At 46.6% G+C, this 18,204-nt stretch overlaps 1 protein-coding gene across 1 annotated transcript in view; it reads left to right on the top strand.

The window, feature by feature from the left end:
- Positions 1–18,204, top strand: part of LOC140387052 (IgGFc-binding protein-like) — a 125,669-nt gene that overhangs the window by 73,356 nt on the left and 34,109 nt on the right. Inside the window, exons 10-16 of the mRNA XM_072470063.1 lie at positions 3,576–4,174; positions 5,908–6,478; positions 7,701–8,299; positions 10,338–10,908; positions 12,148–12,746; positions 15,186–15,756; positions 16,995–17,593. Of these exons, the coding sequence (XP_072326164.1) occupies positions 3,576–4,174; positions 5,908–6,478; positions 7,701–8,299; positions 10,338–10,908; positions 12,148–12,746; positions 15,186–15,756; positions 16,995–17,593 (4,109 nt within the window). The remainder of the gene's footprint in view (positions 1–3,575; positions 4,175–5,907; positions 6,479–7,700; positions 8,300–10,337; positions 10,909–12,147; positions 12,747–15,185; positions 15,757–16,994; positions 17,594–18,204) is intronic.

Here is an 18,204-nt window from a genome sequence, read left to right on the forward strand (position 1 = left end):
TTGGAATTGGGAAATGGGAGCCGGCGGAATGGGCTTGGAATTGGGAAATGGGAGCCGGCGGAATGGGCTTGGAATTGGCAAATGGGAGCCGGCGGAATGGGCTTGGAATTGGCAAATGGGAGCCGGCGGAATGGGCTTGGAATTGGCAAATGGGAGCCGGCGGAATGGGCTTGGAATTGGCAAATGGGCCTCAATATTGATCAGTGCGAGGTGGCACAAACTGATCGGGAGGTTGAAGGTGTAAATGGAGTAGTGAGACAGAGGAATCTGGGAGGCAGCTTAGCAAGGCAATAAAAATCACACTGAAAAACAAACGAATTAGGGACAGGAGTCGGCCATTCTGCCCCCCGCGCCTCCCCCGCCCCAAGCCTGCTCTGCCATTTGATAAGATCATGGCTGATTGTGGCCTCACCTCCCTTTCCTGCCCATCCCCTTTGACGCCCCCCACCCCTCCCACCCCCAACCTCATCAATCAACAACACTGCATCTCATTTCCGGAGGCAGAGATGAGAAAATAAAGGCGTTAATGTTAAAATAGTGTGAAACCTTGCGTTGACAAGGCTTGGAGCACTTTGAACTGTCCTGGTCTCTGGATTATGAATACAGTGCAGTAACATCAGAGAAGGTGCATCAGAGATTTATTAAATTCCGCACCTTTGGGGCGGCCCGACGCTGGAGTGGTTCCCGCCACTCCATCACGCCGGGACCCGCTGTCCCGCTGGGTAGGGGAGAATCCCACCCCTGGTGTCTACCCGCAGAGATTAAAAGGACTATGGAAAAGAGAAGTCTATGTTGGAGATATATATAAAAGGAAAGGTTTGGATAGAGTTTCAGTTTCATCCAAGATCAAATTGAGAGTCATTCTCTATCAGATAGTGAGAAATGAATGAAAAGAAACTTCTTTACCCAGAGAGTGGGGAGAATGTGGGACTCGCCCCCACAGGGAGTGGGGAGAATGTAGGAATCGCCCCCACAGGGAGTGGGGAGAATGTGGGACTCGCCCCCACAGGGAGTGGGGAGAATGTGGGACTCGCCCCCACAGGGAGTGGGGAGAATGTGGGACTCGCCCCCACAGAGAGTGGGGAGAATGTGGGACTTGCCCCCACAGGGAGTGGGGAGAATGTGGGACTCGCCCCCACAGGGAGTGTGGAGAATGTGAGACTCCCCCACAGGGAGTGTGGAGAATGTGGGACTCGCCCCCACAGGGAGTGGGGAGAATGTGGGACTCGCCCCCACAGGGAGTGGGGAGAATGTGAGACACCCCCACAGGGAGTGGGGAGAATGTGGGACTCGCCCCCACAGGGAGTGGGGAGAATGTGAGACTCACCCCCACAGAGAGTGGGGAGAATGTGAGACTCACCCCCACAGAGAGTGGGGAGAATGTGGGACTCCCCCACAGGAAGTGGGGAGAATGTGGGACTCGCCCCCACAGGAAGTGGGGAGAATGTGGGACTCGCCCCCTCAGGGATTGGGGAGAATGTGGGACTCCCCCGCAGGGAGTGGGGAGAATGTGAGACTCCCCCACAGGGAGTGGGGAGAATGTGTGACTCACCCCCACAGGGAGTGGGTAGAATGTGGGACTCGCCCCGCAGGTAGTGGTTGAGGTGAATAACATTGATGTATTTCAGGGGGGGAAGCTGGATAAACACATGGAACACAGGAAAATGAGTAGGCCATTCAGCCCCTTGAGCTTGCCCCGCCATTCAATGACATCATGGCGGATCTGTGGCCTAACCCCATATAATGGCCTTTGGCAAAAAGCAAATTACTGCGGATACTGGAATCTGAAACCAAAAAGAACATGCTGAAAAATCTCAGCAGGTCTGGCAGCATCTGTAGGGAGAGAAAAGAGCTAACGTTTCGAGTCCAGATGTCCCTTTGCCAAAGCTCAACAGATTTGACAAAGGGACATCTGGACTCGAAACATTAGCTCTTTGCTCTCCCTACAGATGCTGCCAGACCTGCTGAGATTTTCCAGCATTTTCTTTTTGGTTAATGACCTTTGGTCCCTATCCCTTGATATCTTTGCACAACAAAAATCTATGTATCACAGATTTAAAATTAACAACTGTTACAGTTTCAACTGCTGTTTGTGGGAGAGAATTCCAAACATCTACCACCCTTTGCGTGAAGAAGTGCTTCCTAACATCTCTCCTGAACGGTCTAGCCTTAATTTTTAGACTATGTCCTCTGGTTTTAGATTCTCCAACCAATTTATCGTTATCTACCCTGTTTTGCCCTGTTAATATCTTGAATACTTCGATCAGATCACACTTTAACCAACTAAATTCCAGTGAAAACAGGCTTAATTTGTGCAATCTCACCTCATAACTTAACTCCTGTAGTCCAGGTATCATTTTTGTAAACCGTCACTGCAGTCCCTCCAAGGCTTCCAAAGGTGTGGCGCCCAGAACTGCTCACAGTGACTCCAAGTGGGGTCTAACCAGGGTTTTGTAAAGCTGCAGCAAAACCCCTGTGTCTTTATATTCCAGTCCTCTAGATATAAAGCCTGCATTCCATTAGCCTTGTTGATTATTTTCTTTACTTGTTCCTGGCAATTTAAGGATCTATGCACCTGGACCCCCAAGTCTCTTTGGACATACACTGTACCTAACCTCTTCCGATTTAGAAAGTACTCTGCTATATTCTTTTTTGGTCCCAAATGGATAACCTCACACTTGCTTACCTCGAATTCCATCTGCCATAATTTTGCCCATTCACCTTGTGTGTCAATATCTCCTTTCAATTTTATGCTATCACCTTGACTGTGTACAATGTTCTTAACTTTGCATCATTAGCAAATTTGGATATATGGCTTTCTGTGCCATCATCCAAGTCATTAATGAATAATTGAGGCCCAAACACAGATCCCTGTGGAGGGAGGAAGCTCATGTGGAGCAAGAAGTGAGGGGATGGGCTGAATGGCCTGTGTCTGATGTGTGTATGCTGTGTGATTGGAATGCCTTCCAACACAGGATGTGGAGATGCCGGCGTTGGACTGGGATGAGCACAGTAAGAAGTCTTACAACACCAGGTTAAAGTCCAACAGGTTTGTTTCGATGTCACTAGCTTTCGGAGCGCTGCTCCTTCCTCAGGTGAATGAAGAGGTATGTTCCAGAAACATACATATAGACAGATTCAAAGATGCCAGACAATGCTTGGAATACAAGCATTAGCAGGTGATTAAATCTTTACAGAGCATTGTCTGGCATCTTTGAATCTGTCCATAAATATGTTTCTGGAACATACCTCTTCATTCACCTGAGGAAGGAGCAGCGCTCCGAAAGCTAGTGACATCGAAACAAACCTGTTGGACTTTAACCTGGTGTTGTAAGACTTCTTACTGTTCCAACACAGGGGCATTGATCTAAAAAGCTCCTGAGTTTAATAAGGATGAGCCCAAAGACAAACAGGTTACGGGTGAATAACTGTTCAATCTAGAAGAGCAGAAAGGGCAATAGCGGTCGGTAAGGTTTTAATGTACGCACAATTTTCATTTTGATTACTCGAGTGGGTCTTGTTCCGTTGGTCACTCTGTTGGAAGGTACAGCCACTCCTGTCTTTGTGTGTTTCAGAAATCTCCTGCCCGTCGCACAGTCACTTTGACAGCTGTAGCTCTGCTTGTCCCGCCAGTTGTGCCGATACAACTGCCCCACTATTTTGTAGCCAGCCTTGTACAGAAAGCTGCAAGTGCGATGATGGCTACATCCTGAGCGGAGGTAGATGTGTGGCTCTGAGTCAGTGTGGCTGCTCATTCCTAGGTCATTATTACAGCAAAGGTGAGAGTGCCATCCTAACGGAAAGCTGCAGTAGGAAATGTACCTGCTGGAACGCCACCATTGGCATGAATTGTGAAGATTTCAGGTGCAGTGTCCATGAAGACTGCCGCCTTGTGGACGGAGTGCGTGGCTGCTATCCCAAAGAACGTGGCACCTGCTCGGCCTCCGGTGACCCCCATTATTTCACTTTTGACAGGAGAGCATTTGATTTCCAAGCAACTTGTAAATACACCTTCAGTAAGTACTGCGGAGCAGCTGGGAATCTCACCATGTTCAATATTGAGGTGGAGAACGATCACCGAGGCTCCAGTGCCGTGTCCTGGACACGATTAGTGGAGATCCAGGTGTATGGATACCAGATCCAGGTGTCGAGAGGTCAAACTGGCAGAGTTCAGGTAAATAGAAGCAACATCTGTAAATCCTGAGTTTTAGACGATAACACTGAGCTGGTAGAGAAAGATCTGGTTGGGCGATATGCAGGTTGAAATAAATGTCCTCAGGGACCTCCTCACCCGAGTGAGAAGCTCCTAGTTCAGGGGCTGCACAGTGCTGATGCTCTCTGAGTTTGTGTGTTTGATGGTGACAAGCTGAAGCCTGAATCCTAACTACAACATGATCAGCTCTGGCTGCTGGGGTAGAATCATGGAGAGAGGCACATGAGCAAGGTGTGGTCTTCGGGATGTTAAACATTTGCCCCATAGGCCCTGCAACTCTCTTCAGATGGATGTTGCCCGTACCGTGCTCTAATGGGGGCTGATCCCTCTGACATGGTCCAGCATATCAGTGAATTCAAGTGTAATTAGTGATGGGTGATGAGCACAGGCTCAGTCAGTGTCACCCGTGTCACAAATGAAAAGGAACCAATGTATACCAATATTTATAAAAACAAGAAAATGTGGAACTACAGACCTGTTAACCTGACCTCAATAGCAGGCATGACTCTATCCCAGAACTTACAATAAAGGATGTGAGAAATGAACACTTTGAACATCATGGTACGATTGGATAGAGTGAGCCTGGATTTATAATTACATTGGAGGTTTTTGAGGATGTAACTAGCTGTATGGATAATATTAATAGTGAATGTGGCACATTTGAATTTTCTGCAGTCTTCCATTAAGGTCACACACAAAATGATGGTAAGGAAATGAGAGCACATGGGATTGGCATAGAGAACTCGATGGAGGCTTTCCCGACGTTCGATGTACCGATGATCATGGTTATTCGAATGGAAATCACTGGGTGACATTTCTGACAGATACAATCAGGGCTTCCACAGCATCTTCTGAAATTCTAACTTGTTGAGACAGGATGGATGCAAGAAGATGTTCCCGATGGTGGGGGTGTCCAAAACCACGGGTCGCAGTCTGAGGATACAGAGCAGACCATTGAGGACGGAGATGAGGAGAAATGTTTTCACCCAGAGAGTGGTGAGCCTGTGGAATTATTTACCACAGGAAATAGTTGGGGCCAAATCATTGTATGTTTTCAAGAAGCAGGTAGATATAATACTTTGGACGAAGGGAATCTAAGGGCAGTATGGTAGCACAATGGTTAGCACTGTTGCTCCACAGCAAAAGGGTCCCAGGCTTGGGTCACTGTCCGTTCGGAGTCTGTATGGTCTCCCTGCACGGGTTTCATCTCGGTGCTCTGGTTTCCTCCCTCGAGTCTTGAAAGCCGAGCTGTTGGGTAAAATGGACATTCTGAATTTTTCCTATGTGTATCCGAACAGCCGCCTGAATGTGGCGACTAGGGGCTTTTCACAGTAACTTCATTGCAGTGTTAATGTAAGCCTACTTGTGACAATAAAGATTATTATTGTATGGGTGGAAGACGAGTTCAGGCAATTGAGTTGGATGATCAGCTATGATGATAATGAATAGTGCAGCAGGCTCCAAGGACCAAATGGATACTTCCTTCTTATATTGACTATGTTTCTCTGCACAGTTTCTATGTGTATGAAATCGAGGCAATATGGGTTCGGAGAGATTATTCTGACTGAAAGTCTGACCATGCTAATGCTGGATTTCAGCATGATTTGCACAGGCATTTCACTGCAGGCGAGTAATTAGTTGATCTTATATTTCCATATCTGACTCAGTTTCTCATTGTGTCTCCATGTTAACAGGTAAATGCTGAGGCCTTTAATTTACCAGTCAGCTTAGAATCTGGTAAAATTACCCTTTCCCAAAGTGGATCAGCGGCATTACTGCAGACAGATTTTGGCCTCCGTGTCTCCTATGACTGGAACCATTACGTGGTGGTGTCGGTTCCCGGCATCTACTCCGGCTCTCTGTGTGGACTATGCGGAAACTTCAACGGAGACGGTGGTGACGATTTTGTCTCCCCCAATGGCACTGCGTTGCCTGCAGCCTCAGCGTTTGGGAACAGCTGGAAAACAGCAACCTCTGGAGCTACGTGCAGGGATGACACCGACGCACCCGTCCCCTTGTGCACGGAAGCTGATCGTCGTGTCTACACCTCGGAAAGTTCCTGTGGGGTTTTGACTGACACCCGTGGGCCTTTCCGCCAATGTCACTCGGTGCTGAGCCCAACAACGTACTCTGAAAACTGCATCTTTGATCTGTGCGCATTGGCCGGAATGCACGAGACACTCTGTCAGGCCATTGAATCTTACGTAGCCGAGTGTCAGAGAAGAGATGTCTCAATCGAAGATTGGAGAAATGCAACAGGCTGTGGTGAGAAAATGTGTTTGGAAAGATTAACCTAATCATTGTCACAAGTTTCTATTCAAAGTCCGGGTCACACTGTACAGCCTGTAACATCCTTAAATGGAGCAGGAGCAGCGGGACCTGGGTGTATCTGTGCAGAGATTATTGATGGTAGCAGGAAAGGTGGAGAGAGCAGTTGATGAAGCGGATAGTATTCTGGGATTTATTAATAGGGACACAGAGTACAGGAGCAAGTAGGTTATACTGAACCTTTCAAAGACAGCAGTTACACCTCATCAGAATATTGTGCACACTTCTGGGCTCCACACTAAAGAAAGGATGTGAAGACATTGGAGAGAGTTCAGAGGAGGTTTACAAGAATGGTTCCAGGGATGTGAAACTTCAGTTATGAAGATAGAGTGGAGAGGTTGGGTGTGTCGTCCTTGGCGAAGAGGAGGCTGAGAAAAGGAAATTTAATAAAGATGTTCAAAATCATGAGGGGGCTGGATAGAGTAGACAGGGAGAAAATGTTCCTGCTCGTAAAAGGTAAAGATCTAGAGGGAATCGATTTTACGTGATTTGTGAAATAAATAAATGTGATGTGTCCTTTTCACAGGTTGGGGTCTGGAATGTTTGGCCTCTAAGTGTGGTGGAGGTCGGTTCCATAGAGGCATTAGAGAGGTCATTAGATGATTATTTGAATCGACACAAAGTACAGGGTACGGGGAAATGTCAGGGGAACGGCACTATGTCAGGATGCTGGTCTGGAGAGGCAGTGTAGACACAATGGGATAATGGTCTACTTCTGCACCGCCAGAATTCTCTGATTCTGTGATTCATGAATTAAATGCAGATATTGATAATGATCGGATTTAAACCCACAGATTAGAACAAGTGGGAGTCAATCGTTTGCACTAAATCCATCATTTTGATATAATGACCAATTAGAGCAGACTCATTCTGGGTTTTCAGCAATCTCCTCTGTCCAGTCTCTGTTTTGTTCACATACAATCAACTGATAATCAACTGAATACTCATTGAACCAAACCTGTGTAATAAAGATCATTAAACTCGCCACATAAACATTAGTCTAAAGAATTGAGTGAGAAGGTGATTGAAGGTCAATATTGGGGACATGGTGAGCGAGTGATTGCTGCTTTCAAAGACTTTATGGGGAAAGGAATGAGTGAAATGACACGTTTGCCTGTCACTGTTCTTTACTGTAACCCCGTGTGTTTGTGTCTTTCAGAAATCGCCTGCCCGATGCACAGTCACTATAACAGCTGTAGCTCCGCTTGTCCTGCCAGTTGCGCCGATACAACGGCACATTTACGTTGTAGCCAGCCTTGTATAGAGAGCTGTCAGTGCGATGATGGCTACATCCTGAGCGGCAGTCGGTGTGTGGCTCTGAGTCAGTGTGGCTGCTCATTCCAAGGTCATTATTACAGCAAAGGTGAGAGTGTCATCCTAACGGAAAGCTGCAGTAGGAAATGTACCTGCTGGAACGCCACCATTGGCATGAATTGTGAAGATTTCAGGTGCAGTGTCCATGAAGACTGCCACCTTGTGGACGGAGCGCGTGGCTGCTATCCCAAAGAACGTGGCACCTGCTCGGCCTCCGGTGACCCCCATTATTTCACTTTTGATAGGAAAGCATTTGATTTCCAAGGAACTTGTAAATACACCTTCAGTAAGTACTGCGGAGCAGCTGGGAATCTCACCATGTTCAATATTGAGGTGGAGAACGATCACCGAGGCTCCAGTGCCGTGTCCTGGACACGTCTAGTTGAGATCCAGGTGTACGGATACCAGATCCAGGTGTCGAGAGGTCAAACTAGCAGAGTTCAGGTAAATAGAAGCAACACCTGTAAATACTGGGTTTTAGGCAATAACACTGAGCTGGTGAACTTAGTTCTGGTTGGACGAAATGCAGGTTGAAATAAATGTCCTCGGGGACCTCCTCACCTGAGTGAGAGGCTCCGAGTTCAGGGGCTGCACAGTGTTGTCGCTCTCTGGGTTTGTGAATTTGATTGTGCTGAGCTGAAGCCTGATCCTGACTACAACATGATCAGCTCTGGCTGCTGGGGTAGAGTTATGGAGAGTGGCACATGAGCAAGGTGTGGTCTTCGGGGTGTTAAACATTTACCCCCTAGGCCCTGCAACTTCAGATGGATGTTGCCCGTACCGTGCTCTAATGGGGGCTGATCCCTCTGAAATGGTCCAGCATATCAGTGAATTCAAGTATAATTAGTGATGGCTGATGAGCACAGGCTAGGCTCAGTCAGTGACACCCGTGTCACAAGTGAAGAGGAACCCAATGTATCCCAATATTTATAAAACAAGAAAATGTGGGCGCAGTAAGAAGTCTTACAACACCAGGTTAAAGTCCAACAGGTTTGTTTCAATTACTAGCTTTCGGAGCCCTGCTCCTTCCTCGGGTGAATGCCAGGAGCAGTGCTCCGAAACTCGTGTTTGAAACAAACCTGTTGGACTTTAACCTGGTGTTGTAAGACTTCATACTGTGCTCACCCCAGTCCAACGCCGGCATCTGCACATCAAGAAAATGTGAAACAACAGACCTGTTAGCCTGACCTCAATAGCGGTCATGGCTCTTCCCCCAGAACCTACAACAAAGAATGTGACAAATGAACACTTTGAACATAATGGTACGATTGGATAGAGTGAACATGGATTTATGGTTGAATTGGAGATTTTTGAGGATGTAACTATCTGTATAAATAATATTAATACTCAATGCGATGCAGTTGTCTTTTTTGAAGACTTCCAATTAGGTCACACACAAAGTGATAGTAAGGAAGTGAGAGAACGTGGGGTTGGCATAGACAACCCAATGGAGACTTTCCCGATGTTATCATGGTTATTTGAATGGAAATCACTGGGTGACCTTCATGACAGATACAATCAGGGCTTTCATAGAAATTTCTGAATTTCTAGGAGGACTAGGCTAGATGTTCCCGATGGTGGGTGAGTCCAGAACGAGGGGTAGTGTAGGTGGAGAGATTGATTTCTCGAAAGTCTGACCAGGCTAATGGTAGATTTCAGGATGATTTAACAGAACCTTTTAGGATATGGGGTAGAACATATAGGACTGAGATGAGGAGAAATTGCTTCACCCAGTAAGTGATGGGCCTCTGGAATTTGTCACCAAAGGAAATAGTTGAAGCCAAAACATTGCATGTTTCAAGAAGCAGTTAGATAGAGCACTTGGGACGAAAGTTATCATAGAATTTATAGTGCAGAAGGAGGCCATTCGGCCCATCAAGTCTGCCCATTGGAAAGAGCACCCGACCCAAGCCCACAGCTCCACCCTATCCCCATGACCCAGTAACCCCACCTAACACTAAGGGCAATTTGGACACTAAGGGCAATTTAGCATGGCCAATCCACCTAACCTGCACATCTTTGGACTGTGGGAGGAAACCAGAGCACCTGGAGGAAACCCACGCACACACGGGGAGAACGCGCAGACACCGCACAGACAGTGACCCAAGCCGGGAATCGAACCTTGGACCCTGGAGCTGTGAAGCATTTGTGCTATGCTACCGTGCTGCCCCTCAAGTGTATGGGTAGAAAGCGGGCATAAGCTATTGAGTTAGATGATCCACTGTGTACGTAATGAATAGCGAAGAAGGCTTGAAGGATCAAACAGCCTCTACCTACTGATATATTCTATGTTTCTATGTACAATAACTCTGTGCATAAAATCGAGGTAGTGTAGGTGGAGAGATTGATTTCTCGAAAGTCTGACCAGGATAATGGTAGATTTCAGGATGATTGACACAGACATTTCTCTGCAGGGGATTAATTAGTTGATCTTATATTTCCATATCTGACTCAGTTTCTCATTGTGTCTCCATGTTAACAGGTAAATGGTGAGGCCTTTAATTTACCAGTGAGGTTAGAATCTGGGAAAATTACCCTTTCCCAAAGCGGATCAGCGGCGTTACTGCAGACAGATTTTGGCCTCCGTGTCTCCTATGACTGGAACCATTACGCCGTGGTGTCGGTTCCCGGCATCTACTCCGGCTCTCTGTGTGGACTATGCGGAAACTTCAACGGAGACGGGGTTGATGATTTCCTCCCCCCCAATGGCACCACATTGTCTACAGCCTCGGCATTTGGGAACAGCTGGAAAACAGCAACCTCTGGAGCTTCGTGTGGGGATGATCCCGGCTTGCCCAGCCCCTTGTGCACCGAAGCTGATCGCCGTGTCTACACCTCAGAAAGTTCCTGCGGAGTTTTGACCAACACCCGTGGGCCTTTCCGCCAATGTCACTCGGTGCTGAGCCCAGCAACGTACTCTGAAAACTGTGTCTTTGATCTGTGCGCATTGGCCGGAATGCACGAGACACTCTGTCAGGCCATTGAATCTTACGTAGCCGAGTGTCAGAGAAGAGGTGTATCAATCGAAGATTGGAGAAATGCAACAGGCTGTGGTGAGAAAATATGTTTGGAGAGATCAAACTAATCAGTGTCACAAGTTTCTGTTCCATGTCCGGGTAACACTATTCAGCCTGTAACAACCTTAAATGGAGCAGGTGCAGAGGGACCTGGGTTTATCTGTGCAGAGATTATTGATGGTAGCAGGAAAGGTGGAGAGAGCAGTCGATGAAGCGGATAGTATTCTGGGATGTATTAATAGGGACACAGAGTACAGGAGCAAGGAGGTTGTGCTGAACCTATAAAAGACACCAGTTAGACCTAATCGGAATATTTTGCACAGTTTTGGGCTCCACACTAAAGGAAGGATATGAAGACATTGGAGAGAGTTCAGAGGAGGTTTACAAGAATGGTTCCAGGGATGAGAAACTCCAGTTATGAAGATAGATTGGAGAGGTTGGCTGTGTCGTCCTTGGAGAAGAGGAGGCTGAGAAAAGGAGGTCTCATCAAGATGTTCAAAATCATGAGGGGGCTGGACAGAGTAGACAGGGAGAAACTGTTCCTGCTCGTAAAGGATCAAGATCTAGATGGAATCGATTTTAAGTGATTTGTCAAATAAACAAATGTGATTATAGAATAACCTTTTTCACAGGTTGGCACCTGGAATGTTCGGCCTCTAAGTGTGGTGGAGGTAGGTTCCATAGAGGCATTAGAGAGGTCATTAGATGATTATTTGAATCGACACAAAGTACAGGGTACGGGGAAATGTCAGGGGAACGGCACTATGTCAGGATGCTGGTCTGGAGAGTCATTGTAGACACAATGGGATAATGGTCTACTTCTGCACCGCCAGAATTCTCTGATTCTGTGATTCATGAATTAAATGCAGATATTGATAATGATCGGATTTAAACCCACAGATTAGAACAAGTGGGAGTCAATCGTTTGCACTAAATCCATCATTTTGATATAATGACTAATTAGAGCAGACTCATTCTGGGTTTTCAGCAATCTGCTTAGTCCAGTCTCTGTTTTGATATAATTTGTTCACATACAATCAACTGATAATCAACTGAATACTCATTGAACCAAACCTGTGTAATAAAGATCATTAAACTCGCCTCATCAACATTAGTCTAAAGAATTGAGTGAGACGGTAATTGAAGGTCAATCTTGGGGACATGGTGAGCGAGTGATTGCTGCTTTCAAAGACTTTATGGGGAAAGGAATGAGTGAAATGACACGTTTGCCAGTCACTGTTCTTTACTGTAACCCTGTCTGTTTGTGCATTTCAGAAATCTCCTGCCTGTCGCACAGTCACTATAACAGCTGTAGCTCCGCTTGTCCCGCCAGTTGCGCCGATACAACGGCACATTTACGTTGTGGCCAGCCTTGTATAGAGAGCTGTCAGTGTGATGATGGCTATATCCTGAGCGGCAGTAGGTGCGTGGCTCTGAGTCAGTGTGGCTGCTCATTCCAAGGTCATTATTACAGCAAAGGTGAGAGTGTCATCCTAACGGAAAGCTGCAGTAGGAAATGTACCTGCTGGAACGCCACCATTGGCATGAATTGTGAAGATTTCAGGTGCAGTGTCCATGAAGACTGCCGCCTTGAGAACGGAGCGCGTGGCTGCTATCCCAAAGAACGTGGCACCTGCTCGGCCTCCGGTGACCCCCATTATTTCACTTTTGACAGGAGAGCATTTGATTTCCAAGGAACTTGTAAATACACCTTCAGTAAGTACTGCGGAGCAGCTGGGAATCTCACCATGTTCAATATTGAGGTGGAGAACGATCACCGAGGCTCCAGTGCCGTGTCCTGGACACGTCTAGTTGAGATCCAGGTGTACGGATACCAGATCCAGGTGTCGAGAGGTCAAACTGGCAGAGTTCAGGTAAATAGAAGCAACATCTGTAAATCCTGAGTTTTAGACAATAACAATGAGCTGGAGAACTAAAAGCTGGTCGGACGATATGCAGGTTGAAATAAATGTCCTCGGGGACCTCCTCACCTGAGTAAGAGGCTCCAGGTTCAGGGGTTGCACAGTGCTGATGCTCTCTGGGTTTGTGAGTTTGATGGTGCCGAGCTGAAGCCTGAGTCTTGACTACAACATGATCAGCTCTGGCTGCTGGGGTAGAGTCATGGAGAGAGGCAGATGAGCGAGGTGTGGGCCTCGGGGTGTTAAACATTTGCCCCATGCAGACTATGGGCCCCGAAACTCTCTTCAGATAGATGTTGCCTGTACCGTGCTCTAATGGGGGCTGATCCCTCTGACATGGTCCAGCATATCAGTGAATTCAAGTGTAATTAGTGATGGGTGATGAGCACAGGTTCAGTCAGTGACCTCGTGTAACAAATGAAGAGGAACCCAATGTATCCCAATATTTATAAAAGCAAGAAAATGTGGAACTACAGACCTGTTAGCCTGACCTCAATAGCAGGCATGACTCTCCCCCAGAACCGACAACAAACAATGTTACAAATGAACACTTTGAACATATGGGTCAGTGCCAGAATCCTGGGTTTATATTCATTGGAGTTTAGAAGGTTGAGGGGAGATCTAATAGAAACTTACAAGATAATGAATGGCTTAGATAGGGTGGACGTAGGGAAGTTGTTTCCATTAGCAGGGAGACTAGGACCCGGGGGCACAGCCTTAGAATAAAAGGGAGTCACTTTAGAACAGAGATGAGGAGAAATTTCTTCAGCCAGAGAGTGGTGGGTCTGTGGAATTCATTGCCACAGAGGGCGGTGGAGGCCGGGACTTTAAGGCAGAAGTTGATAAATTCTTGATTTCTCAAGGAATTGAGGGCTATGGAGAGCGGGTAAATGGAGTTGAAATCAGCCATGATTGAATGGTGGAGTGGACTTGATGGGCCGAATGGCCTTACTTCTACTCCTATGTCTTGTGGTCTTATGGTCTTATAATGGTACGATTGGATAGACTGAACATGGAATTATGGTTGAATTGGAGATTTTTGACGATGTAACTAGCTGTATGAGTAATATTAATAGTGAATGTGGCGAGTTGTCTTTTCTGAAGGCTTCCAATAAGATCACACACAAAGTGATAGTCAGGAAATGAGAGCACTTGGGGTTTGGCATAGAGAACTCGATGGAGACTTTCCCGATGTTCGATGTAGCAATTATCATTGCTATTTGAATGGAAATCACTGGGTGACATTCATGACAGATACAATCAGGGCTTCAATAGAAATTTCGAAAGTTCTAAGAGGACTAGGCTGGATTCAACAAAATGTTCCCGATGGTGGGGGAGTCCAGAACGAGGGGGTCACTGTTTTTGGATATGGGGAGAACATGTAGGACTGAGATGAGGAGAAATTGCTCACCCAGTAAGTGTTGGGCCTGTGGAATTTGTCACCAAAGGAAGTAGTTGAAGCCAAAACATTGCATGTTTCAAGCAGCAGTTAGATATAGTACTTGGAACCAGGCTGGTGGCTCGCAATATTTGGGGTGGCAGAGGAGCCGGGAGTGCAGGAGGCGAAAGAGGCCGGAATTCTGGCCTTTGTGTCCCTCGCAGCCCGGCGAAGGATTCTCCTTCAGTGGAAAGATACGAGGCCCCTAAGCGTGGAATCCTGGATCAGCGATATGGCAGGGTTCATTAAATTGGAGAGGGTGAAATTCGCCTTGAGAGGGTCGGTACAAGGGTTCTTTAGGCGGTGGCAACCGTTCTTAGACTTTCTGGCAGAACGCTAGACATTGGTCAATGGCAGCAGCAGCTCGGGGCGGAGGGGGGGGGGTTATTTTATTTTTGTTTATGCTATTTACACTGGAAGGGTCTGAGGGGGTGTATACACCTGTTGTCTTAAGTCGGGGTGTTAATGTTAATTTATTATTTAGGTACGGGGGGGAGGGGTTTGGGGGGTTGCTTTTTTAGATTGTGTTTTGTACTTAACCCTGTTGGATTCTTTTTTCTTTCTCATTTAGTTCTTGATATTTTATGAAAACCTTTAATATAAATTATTTTTAAAAAAAAAGATATAGTACTTGGGATAAAAGGGACGAAGTATATGGGTGGAAAGCGGGATATAGCTATTGAGTTAGATAATCAGCCATGAACCTAACTAACAGCGAAGAAGGCTGTAAGGATCAAACGGCCTCTTCCTACTGATATATTCTATGTTTCTATGTACAGTTTTTCTGTGTATAAAATCGAGGTAGTGTAGGTGGAGAGATTGATTTCTCGAAAGTCTGACCAGGATAATGGTAGATTTCAGGATAATTTAACAGACATTTCTCTGCAGGGGATTAATTAGTTGATCTTATATTTCCATATCTGACTCAGTTTCTCATTGTGTCTCCATGTTAACAGGTAAATGCTGAGGCCTTTAATTTACCAGTGAGGTTAGAATCTGGGAAAATTACCCTTTCCCAAAGCGGATCAGCGGCGTTACTGCAGACAGATTTTGGCCTCCGTGTCTCCTATGACTGGAACCATTACGCGGTGGTGTCGGTTCCCGGCATCTACTCCGGCTCTCTGTGTGGACTATGCGGAAACTTCAACGGAGACGGGGTTGATGATTTCCTCTCCCCCAATGGCACCACATTGTCTACAGCCTCGGCATTTGGGAACAGCTGGAAAACAGCAACCTCTGGAGCTTCGTGTGGGGATGATCCCGGCTTGCCCAGCCCCTTGTGCACCGAAGCTGATCGCCGTGTCTACACCTCAGAAAGTTCCTGCGGGGTTCTGACCAACACCCGTGGGCCTTTCCGCCAATGTCACTCGGTGCTGAGCCCAACAACGTACTCTGAAAACTGTGTCTTTGATCTGTGCGCATTGGCCGGAATGCACGAGACACTCTGTCAGGCCATTGAATCTTACGTAGCCGAGTGTCAGAGAAGAGGTGTCTCAATCGAAGATTGGAGAAATGCAACAGGCTGTGGTGAGAAAATGTGTTTGGAAAGATTAACCTAATCAGTGTCACAAGTTTCTACTCAAAGTCCGGGTCACACTGTTCAGCCTGTAACATCCTTAAATGGAGCAGGAGCAGCGGGACCTGGGTGTGTCTGTGCAGAGATTATTGATGGTAGCAGGAAAGGTGGAGAGAGCAGTTGATGAAGCGGATAGTATTCTGGGATTTATTAATAGGGACACAGAGTACAGGAGCAAAGAGGTTATACTGAACCTTTCAAAGACAGCAGTTACACTTTATTAGAATATGTGAACAGTCCTGGGCTCCACACTAAAGGAAGGATGTGAAGACATTGGAGAGAGTTCAGAGGACGTTTACAAGAATGGTTCCAGGGATGAGAAACTTCAGTTATGAGGATAGATTGGAGAGGTTGGGTGTGTCCTCCTTGGCGAAGAGGAGGCTGAGAAAAGGAGATTTGATAAAGATGTTCAAAATCATGAGGGGGCTGGACAGAGTAGACAGGGAGAAACTGTTCCTGCTCGTAAAGGATCCAGATGTAGAAGGAATAGATTAAGTGATTTGTCAAATAAATAAATGTGATGTGAGAATAACCTTTTTCACAGGTTGGGGGTCTGGAATGTTCGGCCTCTAAGTGTGGTGGAGGTAGGTTCCATAGAGGCATTAGAGAGGTCATTCGATGATTATTTGAATCGGACACAAAGTACAGGGTACGGGGAAATGTCAGGGGAACGGCACTATGTCAGGATGCTGGTCTGGAGAGTCAGTGTAGACACAATGGGATAATGGTCTACTTCTGCACCGCCAGAATTCTCTGATTCTGTGATTCATGAAATAAATGCAGATATTGATGATGATCGATTTTAAACCCACAGATTAGTACAATTGGGAGTCAATCGTTTGCACTAAATCCATCATTTTGATATAATGACCAATTAGAGCAGACCCATTCTGGGTTTTCAGCAATCTGCTCATTCCAGTCTCTGTTTTGACATAAGTTGTTCACATACAATCAACTGATAATCAGCTGAATACTCATTGAACCAAACCTGTGTAATTAAGATCATTAAACTCACCTCATCAACATTAGTCTCAAGGATTGAGTGAGACGGTGATTGAAGGTCAATCTTGGGGACATGGTGAGCGAGTGATTGCTGCTTTCAAAGACTTTATGTGGAAAGGAATGAGTGAAATGACACGTTTGCCTGTCACTGTTCTTTACTGTAACCCCGTCTGTTTGTGTGTTTCAGAAATCTCCTGCCCGTCGCACAGTCACTATAACAGCTGTAGCTCCGCTTGTCCCGCCAGTTGCGCTGATACAACGGCACATTTACGTTGTGGCCAGCCTTGTATAGAGAGCTGTCAGTGCGATGATGGCTACATCCTGAGCGGCAGTAGGTGCGTGGCTCTGAGTCAGTGTGGCTGCTCATTCCAAGGTCATTATTACAGCAAAGGTGAGAGTGTCATCCTAACGGAAAGCTGCAGTAGGAAATGTACCTGCTGGAACGCCACCATTGGCATGAATTGTGAAGATTTCAGGTGCAGTGTCCATGAAGACTGCCGCCTTGTGGACGGAGAGCGTGGCTGCTATCCCAAAGAACGTGGCACCTGCTCGGCCTCCGGTGACCCCCATTATTTCACTTTTGACAGGAAAGCATTTGATTTCCAAGGAACTTGTAAATACACCTTCAGTAAGTACTGCGGAGCAGCTGGGAATCTCACCATGTTCAATATTGAGGTGGAGAACGACCACCGAGGCTCCAGTGCCGTGTCCTGGACACGTCTAGTTGAGATCCAGGTGTACGGATACCAGATCCAGGTGTCGAGAGGTCAAACTGGCAGAGTTCAGGTAAATAGAAGCAACATCTGTAAATCCTGAGTTTTAGACAATAACAATGAGCTGGAGAACTAAAAGCTGGTCGGACGATATGCAGGTTGAAATAAATGTCCTCGAGGACCTCCTCACCTGAGTGAGAGGCTCCTTGTTCAGGGGCTGCACAGTGCTGTCGCTCTCTGGGTTTGTGAGTTTGATGGCGCTGAGCTAAAGCCTGAATCCTGACAACAACATGATCAGCTCTGGCTGCTGGGGTAGAGTCATGGAGAGAGGCAGATGAGCGAGGTGTGGGCCTCGGGGTGTTAAACATTTGAACCGTGTAGGGCATGGGCCCCGAAACTCTCTTCAGATGGATGTTGCCCGTACCGTGCTCTAATGGGGGCTGATCCCTCTGAAATGTTCCAGCATATCAGTGAATTCCAATGTAATTAGTGATGGTGATGAACACAGGCACAGTCAGTGACCCCCATGTCATAAATGAAGGGGAACCTAATGTATCACAATATTTATAAAAACAAGAAACTGTTGAACTTCAGACCTGTTAGTCTGATCTCAATAGCAGGCATGACTCTCCCCCAGAACCAACAACAAAGAATGTGAGAAATGAATACTTTGAACATAATAGT

This window comes from Scyliorhinus torazame, chromosome 12, assembly GCF_047496885.1.
Source record: "Scyliorhinus torazame isolate Kashiwa2021f chromosome 12, sScyTor2.1, whole genome shotgun sequence".
NCBI lineage: Eukaryota > Metazoa > Chordata > Chondrichthyes > Carcharhiniformes > Scyliorhinidae > Scyliorhinus > Scyliorhinus torazame.